The sequence below is a fragment of the Bacillus rossius genome, chromosome 14, assembly GCF_032445375.1.
Source record: "Bacillus rossius redtenbacheri isolate Brsri chromosome 14, Brsri_v3, whole genome shotgun sequence".
NCBI classification, from domain to species: Eukaryota; Metazoa; Arthropoda; class Insecta; order Phasmatodea; family Bacillidae; genus Bacillus; species Bacillus rossius.
In genome coordinates, this window is record NC_086341.1 from 47,055,741 (window position 1) to 47,074,629 (window position 18,889).

At 40.4% G+C, this 18,889-nt stretch overlaps 1 protein-coding gene across 4 annotated transcripts; it reads left to right on the forward strand.

The window, feature by feature from the left end:
- Positions 1-112: 112 nt before the first annotated feature.
- Positions 113-14,363, forward strand: LOC134538874 (peptidyl-prolyl cis-trans isomerase D-like). 4 transcript variants are annotated; one of them, XM_063380452.1, is made up of 7 exons: positions 113-218; positions 3,046-3,290; positions 4,706-4,894; positions 7,891-8,022; positions 9,659-9,777; positions 11,185-11,311; positions 13,915-14,363. In XM_063380452.1, exons 1-7 carry the CDS (start codon positions 161-163, stop codon positions 14,131-14,133), a joined length of 1,089 nt encoding a protein of 362 aa, XP_063236522.1. In that variant the 5' UTR covers positions 113-160; the 3' UTR covers positions 14,134-14,363. The 4 variants fall into 4 exon arrangements, with proteins under 4 accessions (XP_063236522.1, XP_063236523.1, XP_063236520.1 ...); XM_063380453.1 differs by having other exon boundaries at positions 11,185-11,272; XM_063380450.1 differs by having other exon boundaries at positions 124-218; positions 9,659-9,781.
- Positions 14,364-18,889: the final 4,526 nt, after the last annotated feature.

Here is an 18,889-nt window from a genome sequence, read left to right on the forward strand (position 1 = left end):
TTAAATACGTTATTTTTCCGATATTCACAGATAATAAATCTTACTATCCATTAATTTGTACTGGAAAACCTCCTTTTAAATTTCTGATAAATGAAAATCGGAACTCAGCTATGTTTTGTTTATCATTTTTCCTCATGTGTCTGGTTGTGTTTATATTTCAATGTCTACATCTGGAAATCCAATCGTTTTCTTGGATGTCAGAATAGGAACAGAAAAATGTATTGTTATATATTTATCTGTTTTATGTTATTCAAATCGCTTGCATATTTAATTTTCTCTAAAGAATGTACATAAATTTGAGAATACCACAATACGATCTCCGACGTAGAGGTTATAATTTTGCACCGGCTTGCATGCAATTTTATTTGTAAATAAAGGACGAAAGACAACATTGTTGGATATGAAAATTTTTGATCCTTGGCGCAAAAAAAGCTGAAGGGTTTTCTTGTGATTTTACACTGCTTCTACCAAGTCCTACCCCGAAAGCGTCAGAGCTATTTTGACTTCCGTCATTTTATTTTAAATGAATTTATGTAGTAGGCTTAGATAACTTTCTTGTATGAGTTAATGGGTACTGTAATTAAAACCATAAATGTAATGTTTGGAATGGAAGGCATTGCCGCAGTGGTATTACTGTTTTCCAGGGTCTCCCGAAATTAGTCCAGTCCAGTCAAGTCAAGTCCCTTTCCCTTAAGCATTGTGAAATAGCTAATAAGCAAACAGATGGTGATATATTAAATGGTGTCTAGGCCTGTAACATGCAAAAGAAGACCAACACAATTACTATTTTGAGTATTAAAGCCGTAACATACTACCCTCAGCCAAAAATAAATAAATAAAAATTATTAACATACCTGCTCAATATAAGGAAAACTGAATTCAGATTTGCAAATTTCATAACTAACAAGGTTTGTAAAAGAGAACTGTAATATTCTTACAGTGCAGATTTTCTGCGAAGTAATAATAAAATCCTGAAAATACTTTTTTTGGACACTAGAAACATTCCTATATTTAACCTGGAAACAGTGTTTCTAAATTCTTACTGGTTTCTGAGGAATCACAGTTAACAGATTACGTTACAATAGCTGTGCATTTATGCGGCCATCACTATTTTTTACTTTTCTGTGTGGGTCTCTGTGTGTGTGTGTGTGAGATGTGGAGGACTTAATTTAAATTATGAAAATTGTTCATTACATTAGGTTAGCTACATTAAAAAGACTTCAATTAGAAATAAATAATGAATAATAGCAGGAATATTAATTAGAGAAACAATATGAACAATATATTTTATGGAAGGTTGGTTAGGTTAGTATAACTACATAAAAAAATACTGTGTAATCATGAGAATGGTTGGTGTGGTCAGGGTAGCCACATATTAAATTGGTAATTCCTAAGCAACTGTCAAAAATATTTTACAGAATTTTTTATGTAGCTATACTAACACAACCCACCATTTACTATGTTTTGAAGTATTTTTTAATGTAGCTAACCTAATGTAATCAGCCATTCTTAAGATTGAACTCAAGTTCTCCAGATCATATACACACACTGACCCACACAGAAAAGGGAAAAAAATGGCGGTACCACATCAATAAACATTGTAAGGTAATTTATAAACAGTGATTTCTCAGAAACCAGTAGGAATTCAGAAACACTGTTTTAAGGGTAAATACAGGAACATGTATTGTTTGAAAAAAGAATTTTCAGAATTTTATTACTTCATGGAAAAGCCACGCTGTAAGAATATTACCAATAGAATTATTGATTTAAAAAATTTATTACATACAAGAAATCGCTTGAAATAACATTTTAACTTCTTTTAATAAAATTTGTTTGAATATGAATTATTTAAATTATTTCATATGTATAATATTCAACCCAGATAGGTACAAAACTTACAAGTGTAATGAAATAAATCTAATTCTTAAAACAAATTGTGTAGTTTCAGCTTAAATTAAAAAAATTGTAATTTGTTTACAAATAGTTTGTTACTATTTTTATTGTCTTCAGAGCTGAGTGTGTTATCTTCTTGACTTACAGGCTACAGAAATGACAACTGAATCAACCAGGACGTGGACAGACTGTGGCTTAGCATTCAAAAAATACTCATCGGATGTCTTTGAAAATGTGTCAATTTAGTGGGGGGAACTTAGGAAACATGATGAATGTTACCAGACGTTGGTTTGCAGGGTATTTTACAGCTCACGGTTGTACACACAGTCTGAAGTCCACAGGCCCCATTAAGATTGTATTGAGCTGCGAAGCACTCGGTGCTTGTAAGGTCGAGTCTCGTGGGCTTTGGGGATCAAACCCAGGACTCTCGCCACACGGCACACTTGACCGTGATATTCCACTACTAGATTTTATGTGTCAGTTTGGAAGTGATTTGTGAAAAATTGTGACAATTATCATGTCCACAAAATTGTGATATGTGTATATGTATAAACTTTTGAGTTGACGATGGTTTTGGTTCATATGGACCATGAAACAAATAACCTTATATAAATTTTCAGAAAATCACATCATGGTAATGGATTTGAATATATATAATGTATAGAAGTTGCCAGCCCAGGTTAAAATTTCTAATACGGTTTGAGGTAGTTGGTTAATTCACCGCCGCAATCGCCACCATCTCTAGGGCATCGACTTGTGGTGGTCCCTAGCGGACAAGTGTCGAACTCTTCAATCACCCCTTCCCCCTCCCGTTGAACGACCTTGAGCTGCAGTGAATGATAGGTGGGGGGTGCGGGGAATGACAGCGGGCGACAGAGCTGCGCTCTAACGTGTAAATAACAACCTAAGATGATACAGGACGTTACGGCAGCGCACTGCAGTGGTGAAGTTCCCAAGCTGCTCATCATACGCTCCTGAAAAACGTGTAGTAAATCCTATCCACTCGCGACTTCTATACAGTATATATGTTCAAAGGTAATGGCTACAATAGGTAGTATATCTTTGAAATCGACCTCAAAGCAGAGATTGGCAGACCGAGACATCCAAATGATGCAAACAGAGCCCAGAACCGTGGTGGTGTGGCTGTCGCAGGCGGGAGGATTGTGCTGGAGCTGTTCGCGGACGTCGCCCCGAGGACGGCGGAGAACTTCCGCGCCCTGTGCACGGGCGAGAAGGGGGCCGGCGCCTCGGGGCGGCAGCTGCACTACAAGGGCTCCGTGTTCCACAAGGCCGTGCTGCAGTTCATCATCCAGGGAGGCGACATCACGCACTTCGACGGCTCCGGCGGGGAGAGCATCTACGGAGCCACCTTCCCAGATGAATGTTTCACAGTTAAGGTGTGTGCATGCTCCGTTTCATCACCCCCCTCCCTTTCCCGCTGAGGCAATCTCGTTCTGTTTCCGGCGGGGCAGAACCCAAATTTTTTTGCAATTGGGAAATGCGTTGAGTTTTAGTGGGTTACTCCTTTTTTCCCTCACCCATTCTTTCTGGAAATGCTACGTCAGTCGAAACCTGAAAAGCAGAGTTTAAACACAATGTTCTAATTTTTTTTTTTTATCTTTTAAAGAATTACGACATAAAGAGCACGAAAGACTCGGCTTGACTGAAGTGTACACAGTAATACAAGAGTCTCGCAACCCGTACTATAAAAAAATAAAAGTGTAACGTTACTAACCAGAGTGTGTTACTCAAGTATTTTAGGACATGGTTTTATTTATAGACCATCGTAAAAAGTCCAATTGGTTTGTTTTTTTTGCAGACGAAAACATTTCAATTTAACCACGTGTATGAACATCATTCCTCCGAATATTCCAAGTACATTTTTAAAAAGTCTTTATGTCTACGGTAATTGAATTAACTCTTTAAAGTAACATTTTGGAACAGAAAAATTCATTTTTTTTCCTTGTACCTTATAATTGAAGACTGCTAGTTGTAAGTGTTTGCTTCGCTGGTGAGTGGTTGAAGACTGCTAGTTGTAAGTGTTTGTTTCGCTGGTGAGTGGTTGAAGACTGCTAGTTGGAAGTGTTATCTTTGCTGGTGAGTGGTTGAAGACTGCTAGTTGTAAGTGTTTGTTTTGCTGGTGAGTGGTTGAAGACTGCTAGTTGTAAGTGTTTGTTTTGCTGGTGAGTGGTTGAAGACTGCTAGTTGTAAGTGTTTGTTTTGCTGGTGAGTGGTTGAAGACTGCTAGTTGTAAGTGTTTGTTTTGCTGGTGAGTGGTTGAAGACTGCTAGTTGTAAGTGTTTGTTTCGCTGGTGAGGGGTTGAAGACTGCTAGTTGGAAGTGTTTGTTTTGCTGGTGAGTGGTTGAAGACTGCTAGTTGTAAGTGTTTGTTTTGTTGGTGAGTGGATGAAGACTGCTAGTTGTAAGTGTTTGTTTTGTTGGTGAGTGGTTGAAGACTGCTAGTTGGAAGTGTTTGTTTGGCTGGTGAGTGGTTGAAGACTGCTAGTTGGAAGTGTTTGTTTCGCTGGTGAGTGGTTGAAGACTGCTAGTTGGAAGTGTTTGTTTTGCTGGTGAGTGGTTGAAGACTGCTAGTTGTAAGTGTTTGTTTTGTTGGTGAGTGGTTGAAGACTGCTAGTTGTAAGTGTTTGTTTTGTTGGTGAGTGGTTGAAGACTGCTAGTTGGAAGTGTTTGTTTTGCCGGTGAGTGGTTGAAGACTGCTAGTTGTAAGTGTTTGTTTTGTTGGTGATTGGTTGAAGACTGCTAGTTGTAAGTGCTTGTTTCGCTGGTGAGTGGTCCCGAGCGTGTGTCGCAGCACGACCGGCCCGGGGTGCTCAGCATGGCCAACGCCGGCCCGCACACCAACAGCTCCCAGTTCTTCATCACCACCGGGGCGTACCCGCACCTGGACAACGTGAACGTGGCCTTCGGGGAGGTGCGGGCAGGCCTGGGCGTGGTGCTGGAGGTCAGCGCTCAGCCCACCGAGAAGGACCGGCCGGTGCTGGTGAGTGTCTCGCTACGCCCCCCTGGCATCTCCGGGTGTCGTCTTGTTGTGGTTTCAGTGTTAAAGCTGTATTGTAATTCTTAAGCCCGGGCTACATTCACAATAGCACATAAACAGCACAGACGCACAGAAGTTCAACATACACTATTAGATATGAGCTGCCACATTGGCAAATAGCAGGCGCACAGAAAAATACCACAGAATCGGCGCACAGAAAGTTCATTGACTTTTAACTTTTAGGTTATTTTCTGTGCGCGACCCTGGTGGTAGCCAATCAGCAAACAGTTTAAGTACTACTCTAGTGGGCTTATAAAAGAACAATTGTCATGAAAGTATTGGTGCTGTTGACTTGAGTAGTTTGTTATTGTTTTCAAACACACGATGACATAAAAATGGAAGGCACATTTGATAGCTTTTGGATACCTGTAATAGAAAGTAAAAATATTTGGATGACAGTGGATACAAATAAGGAAAAAGCTAAATTAAATGCTCGGAAGTCAGTGTATGAATGTGTTAAAGAAGCCGGATTTGAAATAAACAGTGATATGTATTTTTGAATGCTCATTGTGTTTTGTATCTAAACTTTTAAGTACCGTATTTAAAATATTTCTGGGTTTAACAAAAACTGTACCACAATAACAACACACGAATCTAAACAAACATAACATAAACAAACGTAACTTATGCAAACTTCAGTGACCAAAATTGTTAATGGAAGTTATACATTGAAAAAACTTTTTTGAATGCTTCCGGTATTCTTTTGTGTTGTGTTGTGCGTGAATGTAGCATCAAGCTCTGTGCTATCTCTGTGCGTGTGTGCTATCTGTGTGCTGTTTGCGTGTTATTGCGAATGTAGCCCAACCTTTACTCCACCAAAATAGTGTACTTGTATGCTGCATTTCTCACGATAAAATAATTTTCAGCAAACGGGTGTGACACGGATACATCGAGAACAATAAAAATAAAATTTGCGAGCATTTTATTGTTTAAAAGTGTTTCAGTATGAGATGCACAGTAAAACAAATAAAATTAATTTTTTATGATATGTGCACTTAAGTGCAATTTTTTTTTCTCTGTAAATAATGACATTAATTGAATTTCTAACATTAAAAAATGCTTTTTTTTTTTTTTTGGGATTTTTAATTAAGTTTTGGTTAAGTTCTGCTAAATTTTTATAATAGAACTTGCATTTCGGTGCTATTACGGTGTATTGACTTGCATTGTGGTGTTATTGTGATTTTATCACCATTCACGATGTAATTTTGTCCCTAGCGATGAGTGACTATGGCACAATTATTTTAACAAAAAAGTCGTGATTATGAGAATATGCTTGACGTGTAGTACAGGTTTGGCAAGAAAACTACAGTACTTATTAAGTAAAAAAAAATGACATGAAATTCATGAAGCCAAGCCTTTGAAGGAAATGGAAACCTTCAATTTTAGGATTGTAAATTTTTTGCAGCCATTCCTTTCACTGTAAATGGTGTAACATGATGTTTTACGCTCGCAATTGGGCTTTCATCTGTTTGGTAATGTGTTCTATCCCCCCCCCCCCTTCCCTGTCCTTATTTTAGCCTTCTCCTCAGATCCCTCACATCTCTCGCCCATAGCATTTTTTCATCCAGCCCAGTCCACTCCCTGTCCCCGCTTCCGCTCGTGATCTCTCCGCCCTCGGTACAATGGAGTGCATCCAGAAGGTCTCGGCAACTTGGAGGAGCCCCGAGCTGTCAGAACCACCCAGGCGCAGCGCCGACGGGAGACGGCACACACCAGCTTTCACTAAAATCCTGCAATTTATCAGAGAGTTTCGTATTTTCACATAAACTCCAACGGCTCGAACACGAATCAGCGTGCCCCAATTTTTAAATTTTATTTGGGCTTGTCTCATAGACAGGCAGGTCATTCACGACACAGCCCAGGGATACCAGGACAGGCTTCGGCCCTGGCAGCTTAAATATGCTTCTTATTTGAGAAGAATTGTATTAATACAATACTTTTTGATTGCAATTCAAATGTTATAATCAACTATAATCCCAATTTTGTTCAGTATAACGCTCTTTGATTTCATTAATGATAAAGTTCTATAATTATTACTGAAATAAATAAAACTGATGTTACTATTCATTGATTTATTTCTGATGAAATTATAGTGGGTATTATTGGTAATAAAAATGCAATATCAGTATCAAAAATTAGAAAAATTACTGCAACTAAAAAGAATTTTAGTGAAAATGGGATTTGTGGGGATCATTTTGGGTCAAATCCACATTCAAATGGTGAATTTTTTTCTCAGTCTACAATTGATTTTTTTGAAAAGATTATATTTAAAATTATTATTATATTTGTCATTAATAGGATTGTTATTTCTACTATAAATTGTTGAATGTTTTATTTACTGTGATTTAATTCAGACTTTTTAATTGGAAGTTAAATATACTTATATCACCTTGTGACTTTTTTCTTTGGGGACATGTAAAGGCGCAAGTTTATAAACATCATCCCACAACCCTGCAAGCACTTAAGGAGGCAATCACCCAGGAAGTAGCTGCCATTCCACCGGAAATGACACAACGAACTATGGACAACTTCCGGGAAAGGCTTCGTCGATGTGTCAACAATGGAGGACACCATTTATCAGACATAATGTTTAAAACAAAGTAATTTTAAATGGCATAGTATTTGTTGTTCACAATTAAAAGTATTTTTTCTGTATCTTTCTTCGTTTGTTTGTATCTGCCTTTTGAAATATGGGAGGTCTTTTTGCCGGACCGTGTATTAAGTAAACAATTGCCTCATCAGGCCGTGCCCTCGCCATATCAGCATGGCCGTGCCGAGACTGGAACCCGGGTTCAGTGCCACGTCGATCCGTGTGTGCTGTGTGCTCTGCGCAGGACTGCGTGGTGGAGGACTGCGGGCAGCTGGCGCCCGGCCAGGACTGGGGCGTGGCGGAGAGCTAAGGCACAGAGTGCTGGGTGTAGTGAGCGTGCTCTCCGCAGGACTGCGTGGTGGAGGACTGCGGGCAGCTGGCGCCCGGCCAGGATTGGGGCGTGGCGGAGAGCGACGGCACGGCAGACGTGTACCCTCCGTTCCCGGAGGACTGGCACCAGGACGCCAGCCGTCCGCCCAAGGTGAGCGCGGCAGGGAAGATTTGCGAACACCGCCAGCTAGACCAGTACGCAGCTTTCAAATATTTGACTTGACTTCGCCAGAAAATTTGCTTTTTGTTTTATTTGAAGCTTCGGTTGCGTTGCAAAGCTTCGTGTCCGATGAGAAGCTTCGCATTTGAAGCAAAGCTTCAAAAAAATTCGCTTCGGAAATCAAAAAAATTTTTTCTGTATATATTTTGGCATGTTGTTTGTTTTTATGAATGCACCATATTAATATGGTTTATTTAATTTTTATTGAATGGTGTTATACATAGGGTCAAATTGGTTTATCACTTGATCATTTCAAACATTAAAAATGAAAATGATTATTATATTTTTTTTTTACTTTAATCCTATATTTTATAAAATAAGTGAAATACAACTTTGTCAAGAACAATGTTCTAAAATTGATTTGATTTCACAAATATTTTAAACATTAGATTTGGTATTCACTCTGCATCAAGAAATTGGTATTCGCACAGGCCTCCTGCCAGTGTTTGCGAGTTTTCAGTCGGCATGCGCGTGATTCCGGTCCCATCGTTCCCTCGAAGGAGTGTATTCTGTACGTGGCACTGTGACGTGGAACCATCCGCATGGGTGATGGCAGACGTTTTGAATTTGAATACTTTACGTTTTAAAATCCTGTTCTGATTTATTGAAAAAAAAAAAAAAAATTAAATAATCCCAACAATTTGTTTACAGATACAACTTGATACATAGGTACATGTCTACAATCAGGAATTATCTCCGCTTAAATTCCAGCAGGGTAAGAACAAGAATGCTTGGCAAGTGATGAGTGTCGCAGACATCAAATACACACAATTTCTTACATAATAATGGTACGTAGGTAATAAAAAACTGTTTAAGATACACAAGTATGTTTTTATAAAAAATTATTAAAATAATTCCTTTTCCAATATGTATTATTACAGTATTTAATCGTACTCGCAAGTGCACATCGCAAAGTAAGCAAGATCTATCGTGACTGGTTTCGAAGTGCGTAAGCCTAATCAGAAAGCCACGAGGCTTCATTACTAATGCAAAATCTCAGCATTCACAAAATACGTGCAAACCTAGCAGAAGAAAAGTTACGGTGAAACAGAATTTCGAAGGGTGGTGCCATACAGTAAATTTAGAAAAAAAATGGCAAGTTACGTAAGGTATTTTAAACAGTACGTTACATGATTGACGCCTCCCTCGTGCTTACCGCCACTCAAGCTAAGTCTAGGAAGACGAGCCTACGAGTCCCTACGTGTTTCCATGACCAGGGAAATTGAAGAAGAAGGTTTCGCTAAAGGAAAAGACACACTCAAGGGATGGACGGGGTATATAGTCTCTCATCCGGACAGACGTCATCGAGGTTATCCGAGCCCGCAACTCTGTCACCAGCTCAGAAAAATCAAAAAAATATAATCAACACTGGATAACTTCATTTTCCCACCTACTCAACCAACGTTTGTAAACAAAAGTCATTGCTACTGCCGGCAGTAGAATTTGTTTCGAGAAACCTTAGTGTCCACAATGCTGCATGTTAAATTATTCTGGTATGTTCAGTCGGCATCACTGCAAGCGTTTCAGTCTGGCTGCTGGTGGCACGCGCGCTCGTGTTGTGTTTCAGGTGGAGGCCGTCGAACGTGTTGTGCTGGACATCAAAGCCTCCGGAAACAGTTACTTCACCGCGGAGAACTACGTGGATGCCAGCCGGAAGTACAAGAAGGCATTGCGCTACATCGACTGGTGGGTGCGTCACCGGCCGTGTGCGCTGCAACGCTTTGAACTTGTTTGGCTCGTACTAGCATCCTCATGGAAATACAAAGCCAGAGGTCCATTTGAAAACATGTGAGGACATAGCGTCCACTAGAAGACTGTCTCAGAGAAAACAACATAGTTTCAGCAACACGATCAGTCGGAACTGAACAGTTGGAACTGGTGGACTGACGAACTGATGGCTTCCCATAAAATCGGACTGTAGGCTCGAGAACACTCAGTCCGTGTGTGGGAACAGCGTATCACGCGTCCAAACTGTCAGTCCATCAGTTGAGTGTCATGGCAGTTTGGACTGAGCAGTCTGAACCGGGAGCTGGAGTGATAATGTGTGGCGGCCTTAAGACACTGCACCCAGGTTCGAATCCTGTTCGACCATTCTGATTTCGGTTACCTATGGTTTGCCAAAGCATTCCTGGTAAGTACTGGGTTGGTTCCCGTCTGTGGTCCAAGACCAGTTCCTTCGCCAATGTCCCTGAGATGACAGGAGATGTGTGTTACTGCTTGCAACGACCTCAGTGTTCTGTGTAAGCATTGCAAGCAGTGCTTACAATTTGAGAGCATTGTACATGTTTTGCATTCTGAAGTGGCATGTTTCAATGATACATGTCGAATGCAGAGCTCGTAGTCTCTCCCATACCACGTCTGACTCTTCGAGATATTGTATCTAACTGCACGACGGACTAGCGGTAGCCGGCCGAGTGGCCTGCTTGCCCTCTCGCCCTCAGCGGCAGTGCGTCCCCTTCAGGGTCACCCCTCCTGACTGCAGGCAGCGGAGACCGTCATCCTCCCACTCTCGAGTGCACAGGCCTGCTGAGTTTGGTAACCCGTTACGTATTTTTAAGTGCAAGATCTAATAAACATATTTCGAGCAAGATGTTTAAAAAAACCTTTTTTTCATACAGTTTTAGAAAAGGTGTGTGCAGTTCGATTCTTGTATTTATAGTAGTTTGCCAACTTTGCATATGCTGGTAGTAAGTTGGATAATTTTATAGTAATGTAAGTAAGGATGGTTTGATTCATTACTTATGCATGCACTCAATCCACGCCTCGTGACTGCTGGGGTTGACGGTGTCCCAGTCACCCGTGTGCCGTGACGCCTGTGTACGTGTGCTGTTACGTACAACTGGCTCAGGGGGAAGCTTATGTTTCTCACCAAGACTTGGCAAAACACTGAGTTAGCAAAGTAAATACCGTTTATGTAACTACATATTTTTTTTATCAATTGCAATTATTGAATACTTTATGAAATCAAAATCTTGTATATTTTTATTATAAAGAAATGGTGCAGAAAATACGTGTAGTATGCCACCTGTGTTGATTGTGAGCGCCGGCAGGTGGTGAGGCTGGCAACTGGAGCGGTGTCGGTGGTGCTCCCAGGTGCCACAAGCACGCGGGCTCGGAGGAGCGCCGGCTGGCGAGGACCAAGCTGGCTTGTCTGCTGAACCTGGCGGCCACCAAGCTGAAGGTCAGCCTCTACCGAGAGGCCCTGAGCCTGTGCGACAAGGTGAGCGGCGCTCGTGCTTTCCTTACGATCGTGGGTCGCATTCATTCACCATGGGTCGCACATTCCACGCTGATTTTTTGTTTTTTTTTGTTTAGTAACATGTAGTGCTGACCCTCATGCGAGTTTTTCATTTTGTGTATTTATATGTAAAAAAAGAACTAACATTGCACTGTGTGGTTGATAATGCCCTCAAATAACTAGCTTGTGTTCGTTTTTGATAAATATGTTACGAGTAAGTATAAATTGTTTAGTTAAAATATCTCATCAGTGAGTGTAAAGCATCCTGAACTGCGCCGTTAAGCTATGTCTGCTGTCTGTCGGGCGGATACCCGACCTGTCTGCCGTCGGGCTGTGACACTCTGCAAGAGGGGTAAATATAAACATAAACCAGTCAGAGTATGAGAGGGGATGTGAATGCGCGAGGCCATGCAGCAGCGTTTTCGGTTCTCCCTCCCTCTCTCATTGTTGTAAATGTCCGCGAACTGGCACCATACACAATGATCATGTCTATCTCGACAAGTTTTTGTGATGCAACTGTATCCAAACATTGTTTTATGTTAGATATTTACCACGCTTTAAACTGCAACATTCCATGACGAAACTGCGGTAAAAAGGCGAGCTTGTTTTTCATTGAAGGAACCGACAAAAAAAATTGACAAGAAATAGTAGCGTGCTGTCATTTCTCTCTTGGGGAAGGGGGGCGGGTAAAAGTAAAATATACAACAGACGGGAAAGTAAAAACTGGTATAAAAAATAGTATTCTTTACTTTGTAGTTTTTGTTAGGTAGTGCATGGAAAAAGGGGGGGGGGGGTGGGTTAGGAAGAGCGATAAAGGATGGTGAGGGAAGGGACGAAAGACCTATGAGACAAGAACCATAAAGACTTCAGTTGTATTCTACTGGAGACATATATACTGTGTGACTCATATTCAAGGGCGAAACTTTCAGTGAAAATGTTAGATCTTTACGCCCAAGATCATAGATGCAACCCATACGCAGAGCCGACCCTTCCGCAGGTAAACACGAGAATATGAAATTGGAGCTTAGAACCATGTAGCTTTTTGTATACATAAGGAGGTAATTAATTTGTACTATTAATCTAATGTTATAAAAAGAGATAAACATTAGGGGTAAACTTAAATAACTACTAGGTAAGTTTCAAAAAAACTTTTGCTGTTACTAAACACATTATTCCAGTTGGACATAGGCTGTGTTTATTAAAGATATTTATGGTTCTGTGGATTAGCAGCATTTGTAGTTAAAAATGTAGATGAACGACTAAGTTGACTCATGGCGTGTTGATCTACGCTGAGTAAACAGTCACAGGTACAGTAGAAATGGAAATATAAATCGTCAGAAATAAGTACCACAGTTCACTCTGTTAAAAATCTTTATCTACCACAGCTAGTAAAAACGAAAGACTTTAATGTGATTGCGAGAAAAGAACTATTATCCTGTGCAAGGGTAGACACACTGAGACATCAAAAAGTAGGGCGTTACTGACACACTACTTCATATTTTACTAAAAAAAAAAAAAAAGTAATAAAGTTTTTTAAGTGTGTCGATCCAGAACTTAAAACACAAAAATTGGAACTGGTACATGTTTGTTTTGCAGTGATACACATTTTTTAGTATGTCCATGTCTACGTTTACATTTGGCAAAATATTAATTAGAAATTTCGTACATAATTTTAAAATACCAAAAAAATAAAACTTCTAAACTTGTGATTGTCATAACTCGTTTGTGTGTTCGTCAAACGAGCAGGGCTGGTAACGTCAGGTAGAGTCATCGGACGGGCTCACGTGTGGGCACCCGAGTTGCAGACGGCAGACGTCGCAGCCTCGCCAACACAGACCCTCCCCTGACCAGGCTGTGTATTGTCAGGGGGGCAATCAGGGGTGTTGCGACGGGTGCGCGCAAAGCCCGAGCGCGGGGGTTTTTCCCGGCCACAGAGGCCTCGATTGCCGGGAGAATTTTCTGGCTCCCCTGCAAAAAATTTTTCAGAGTCCCGCAGGCCTTTCTCGAGAGGAATACACAGAGTCCGAGTGCTGAAACTTTCCCGGGGTGTGGAGGCCTCGATCGCCGAAAGATTTCTCTCATCCCTCGCTGTAATATTTACCATGTATTTTTTCCCTCCCGAAACACCAATACCCCCTATACAGTGGCGTAGCCAGGATTTGTGTATGGGGGGTGTTATGGACCCCTCCCCGTATTAAAGCGGGGGGTCCGGGGGTCCTCCACCGGGAAAATTGGGATTTTAAGGTGTAAAATAGTGCTATTTTAGCAGTTTTCGGTACTTAAATTTAAATATTGTAATGGTAAAAATTTTATTAATTTTAATATGAAATTTGTTTGAGTGATGAATAAGAAATTAATTAAAGATTTGGTGCTAAGGGGGAGGGGGGGTTTGAACCCCTAAACCCCCCTCCCTGGCTGCGCCCCTGCCCCTATATAACCCGAAATGGGTGTTGCGACGGGCGGACACAGAGCACGAGCGCCGGGTGTTTCCCCGGCCGCAGAGGCCTCGATCGCCGAGCGCGCTCTGGGCCCCAGGCTGTGTATTGTCAGACACGGGGGGAAGGGGGCCACGCTCTCTGCCCCAGGCGCTGCAGCTGGACGCGGACTGCGCCAAGGCCCTGTACCGGCGCGGCCAGGCGCGGATCGGCCTCAACGACTACGAGGTGGCGCTGAGCGACCTGCGCGCGGCGCTGGCGCTCCTGCCCAGCAACAAGGACATTGTGGCGGAGATCGGCTCCGTCAAGAAGCTCATCAGCAGCTACTTGGTGCTCGAGAAAGTTCGCTTCGAGAAAATGTTCAAGTGAGGAAACTGGTCGCTTCTACGCTGCTCATCGATATATATTTTGTCGTTACAGGCAATTTACATTTGTAACAGACTCGTGCAAACCTACTTAGACCTTTTACTGAATGTATTTGTTGGGTCCATTTTAACGTTTACTGTTTTTCCTTAACAAATAAAAGCTAAGGAAGGAGTGTTTTATATGTGTATTAAAACTTTTTTTTTTTTATAAAATGTTAAAGAAACAGAATTAAATATTAGTGTTTTTATTCTATATATAGATTTTAAATTTTCAAATATAGTTTTTGTTAATGTGAAAGCATTGGTTGATTTTGTTGTTAAAAATATGTTTGTATTTGTGCATTTACAAAGTAGTACCTTCTGTGAATGTAAGTTCAATCCTCATCACACCTTATTCGTGGAAATTTTTAGATAACTCTGTTAGTAGCATGTAGCATATTAGAAAATGTTGATTAGCAGTATCATAATAAGCGTTGCAGGAGTAAGTTATGAAACATTTCATCACACATTTTGCACCTGTGTGTGTTGAAAAAAATATTTCACATTTCCTGATATAAGAAACAACAATAAAATTCCTGCTTGTAATACCAGTGCACTTTTGAAATTATCAGTATTTTGAGGAGGGGGGTGGAATTCCTACTACAGTAAAAGTTGGGCACGTATTGTAATCCAGTACTAAGTACCAACTGAACCGCTCATGTTCATATATTCTCGGGTGGATTACAGTCGTTGACTAGGTCGCAGCCCCGCGCTGCCTGAGTTCCCAGTTCGCACAGAGCTTAACCTTACTATCTGTTTCCTGTTTTGTGGCAGGTCACGTTTCACGGGTACGTTTCCATAATGATTTTTGAAGGAGACCCATTTTAATTTTTTTTTCTATAAAAAACTTTATTGAAAGGGAATAAGTGACATGACTAACATAATTTCACATTTTGTAGTGTCTTGTGGTATAATTATTGTTCTCTTAATTATTATTTTCGGAAGGTCCACATCAACATACACAGTCTAGACTCAGTCAATGCCCTTCAGTTCGGCATTCTTTGATTTGGCATGCTGTATAATCCTGCACCGATCAAGTAAGAACTGACTTTGCAGAGCTCTTACATTCAGAGATAATGTGTCATGATGCTTTGAAGAAGGCTTCAGAATCATGAAAGCAAAGTAATGTGTGTTTTTTTTCTTGGCAAAGAGAAGTTTATTACAACTTACAGTTAAACCCTCAAAGAAAATCCCACTAAGAAAATTTGTATGAGTAATAAGTTTTAAAAAAATGATCACTGGACCTATAAAAGCACATACAATTCTACAATTTTAATGTTTTAATAAGTCTAAGTTTCTAAGCACCTTGAGAATTTTCTCAACAGGGTACTCTATTTAAACATCATAGTAATGTATATTGTCACTCTTCCTCAGTGTTGAGCCCAAGCTGATAATACCTGTGTATACTCAATTATTTGTGTCCCGGCTGGATTAACTTTTAAAAGTAATAAAAAAAATCTTTCACATGCGTGGGGGGACGAGAAGAAAATAATCATAAAAATAACTTGAATAAAATCGTGTGTAGTGCATACTGTGTTGATAGCTGCAAAACTAGAAGTTCATATGTTATTGTCAGGTATCAAATTAAACTGTTTGACAGGCCTGAAATAAAGAAACAACTTATTCTCATAGAATTTATTTGTTGTATTTAGACACACTAACTGATGAATCTTTATTGTATTTTCACTATCACATTAGGACATCAGATATAGGATCTGATTATAGCAACACCAGATTTAATGGGTATGGTCCTGTGTTGGACAATACAGCAAATAATAATGTGATATCAATATGATCTACTACACCAGGTTGTAATTGCAGACTCGCAGGTAATCAACTGCTCTGGACCTCCGAGTCACAAGTGCAGTCTGGTCCTAGCTGAAGAGACAATTCAGAAGCTACGACTGAAGCTATCGTAGACATTGATTTCTCAGCTTCTGTAGTCCTCAGGGGCTGTAAAATGTTAGGACTTGGAATGCTGTCACCAAAGATGACCAAATCGGCATCAGCAACTGAAGAATATTGGCTCGACCAATTCTGCAGGTGAGAGGAACGAATCTCGCGCGATGTGGAAGCTTAGACACTGCACGGCGTTCGCACCTGTGTCTAGCGAGAAGAATATTGCCGACAACCTGGAAAAGACACTTTCAGATGAATAAACTACCACCCGCGGTCGTCGCGAAAGTCTTCCCGTCATCCCGCGCTGGTTTCTAGGGGACCCAGAATTGCCTCGCACGCGAAAGATGCCTTAAATGAAGTGTATTTGCTGCTGGCCATTCTTCTTCTCTCCAGTGATTTCCTTTCGCTTTCGTTCCAACACCAAAGAGCAAGGGGAATTTAAATTCATTGATTGTTCAGACAACTAATGATGCGTGACCATCCTAATATAATTAATATTTAACTCTGGTTTAAGCGTTGGGTGTATGACAGCACGCACTTGCAATAAAAGAGAAATCAGATGTGTTTTTTGGAATATCATTATTTAGAGTGCTAAATTAAAAATACTACTTGATTGTAATTTTAAGGGATTAGAAGTCCACCAACAGAGAAAAGTGAAATTATTTGATGCTCTGACGTGTACAAATAAGTTGTTACGAATAATTTTAAGGTCCGAATTATTTTGAATGGAATATCTGGTTTGCTACTTGCTATTATGAACTTTAGCAAACTAAGCAAATTAACTAGCTTTCTGGAGATTGGCTCTAATTACTCTAAACATCCTAACTTACAAGGCAATAAGACTGGGTCTTTGGGCAATGCAACAGACATGAGAGAGTCATAAGATTTTCTGAATCAGCATTTTTTAACTAATGTGCGTTTTGTACGGTGTCGCGAGAAAAGCTTGCCTGCTGGTTTGAGGAGTGGTACGCCGTGACTTGACGGAAGTGGTCTCCTCAAAACACAGCACTTTGAATAATACTTATATATTTCATTAGTTGCTCCACCAATATTTTATATGTGATACACAAATCAACTTATGTTCCTTTGAATGATTCTTCTGGGGGGGCTTTATCCGCCGTGTCAAGTATGATGGCAAGTTCGGAAAAATAGTTTGTACTGCAATCTTGTTTAGCGTCAGTTTCCCTCGTGGTATCTTGTTTCGCCCTTGATTTCATGAATTTAGTAGGTAAGTATCTCTGGATCATATGTTCCTGAAATATGTGCAAACAAATTAGTTGGCAGCCTTCCACACACCTGCTTCCTGAGTCTGGTTCATAGTGTCAGCTCGTGATTCCTTCATGTATGATGTCTCACTTTATTTGTGATAAAGAGTGCATTTTTGAATTTGATCACCTTTTTTTTTATCTGTTGCAGAAAATTATGTTATTGTGCTGTAATATAAAACATTTAAATCATTTTTAATATATTAGTTTTAAAAAAATGTCAATTAGGTACAAAATGTATGTATGGTAACAATAGCACAGCCATTAAAAGAAGCAAACACAGATTAAAACAGGTAAAAAAAAATCACAATTATCGCTCAGACTTCAGACCGAATGGTGGTCTTCATCAACTGTGCCTTCCCTCTGCCTTAGCACCAGAGCACAGGCTCTGGCAGCCTGACTGAACTTGTGACAGTTCCAACAACTGAGCTGTGCCGTTTTGGCTCTCGCAAGCCTGATGTAGCCGTAGCACTCCTTTGCGTGTGCGTGTGTGTGTGTGTGTGTGTTGGATCGGTGTTGCTTAACTTCAAATGCTCATCACTTTTCTACGCAAAATAAAACTAAAGAAAGCACAGAATAGACAGGTTATTGGAGACACTACAATAATTGGGACAGCTACCCACGTAAAGACCACCCTTGTATAATAAGGTAATTGTTCCGTTACGTATCCAAGTTAAGTGGCGTAGTCAGGATTTGTGTATGGGGGGTGTTAAGAAGCATGCCCCGCCCCGACCCCCCATATTCAAGCGGGGGGTCCAGGGGTCCTCCCCCGGGAAAATTTGGATTTTAAGGTGTAAAATAGTGCTATTTTAGCAGTTTTCGGTTCTTAAATTTAAATATTGTAATGGTAAAAAATTTATTAATTTTAATATGAAATTTGTTTGAGTGATGAATAAGAAATTAATTAAAGATTTGGTGCTAAGAAGGGGGGGGGGGGGGGGGTTGAAGCCCTAACCCCCCCCCCCCCCCCTGGCTTCGCCCCTGTCCAAGTTTATCACTTGATCCTGTGTCCACAATTGTTTTCTCAAATACTGTTGTTTTTTTTTGCATGTGAATCGTAATCTATACTATAAAGTTTCTTGTTCTATAAATTCAATGTTTAGTGGAAAAATAATAAAAGCTTTTGTAAAACACCCATGGGCAAGAGAAGTACCTATGCATGGGTGTAAGTAGTCAAGTAAATATACTTGATATTTTAGGTTAAGTCATACTATACATTTTTCTACACGAACCTCGAAATTAAGTTCGCATACATAATCTGTTGGTCTTAAAACTCTGTCAGCCTGGGAAGTTTTCTGTTCCACATATGTCTTTCTATTTTGTCTGAAGGTGCCTTAAATACTTTGTGAGATTGTAAGTAGGGTAGGTGGGGGCAATTGTCCGCAGGGGGCAAGTGTCCGCATCATTGTTATATCGATTTTAACAATCGATTACTCAGTCAATCTCGCCTCAGCAAATATTGTAATAAGATAATATGGGAAACAGACAAAAAAAATGCGAGACATGTTGTTCAGCGAACCTGGCGGCGTGGACTGAACCTACGCTTTGGAAACGCCG

Coding starts and splice junctions, on each gene's coding strand:
- LOC134538874 (XM_063380450.1), top strand. CDS start 161: ATGTCTACATCTGGAAATCCAATCGTTTTCTTGGATGTCAGAATAGGA. Junction 3,291..4,705: donor ATGAATGTTTCACAGTTAAG/GTGTGTGCATGC, acceptor CGTGTGTCGCAG/CACGACCGGCCCGGGGTGCT. Junction 4,895..7,890: donor AGAAGGACCGGCCGGTGCTG/GTGAGTGTCTCG, acceptor TGCTCTCCGCAG/GACTGCGTGGTGGAGGACTG.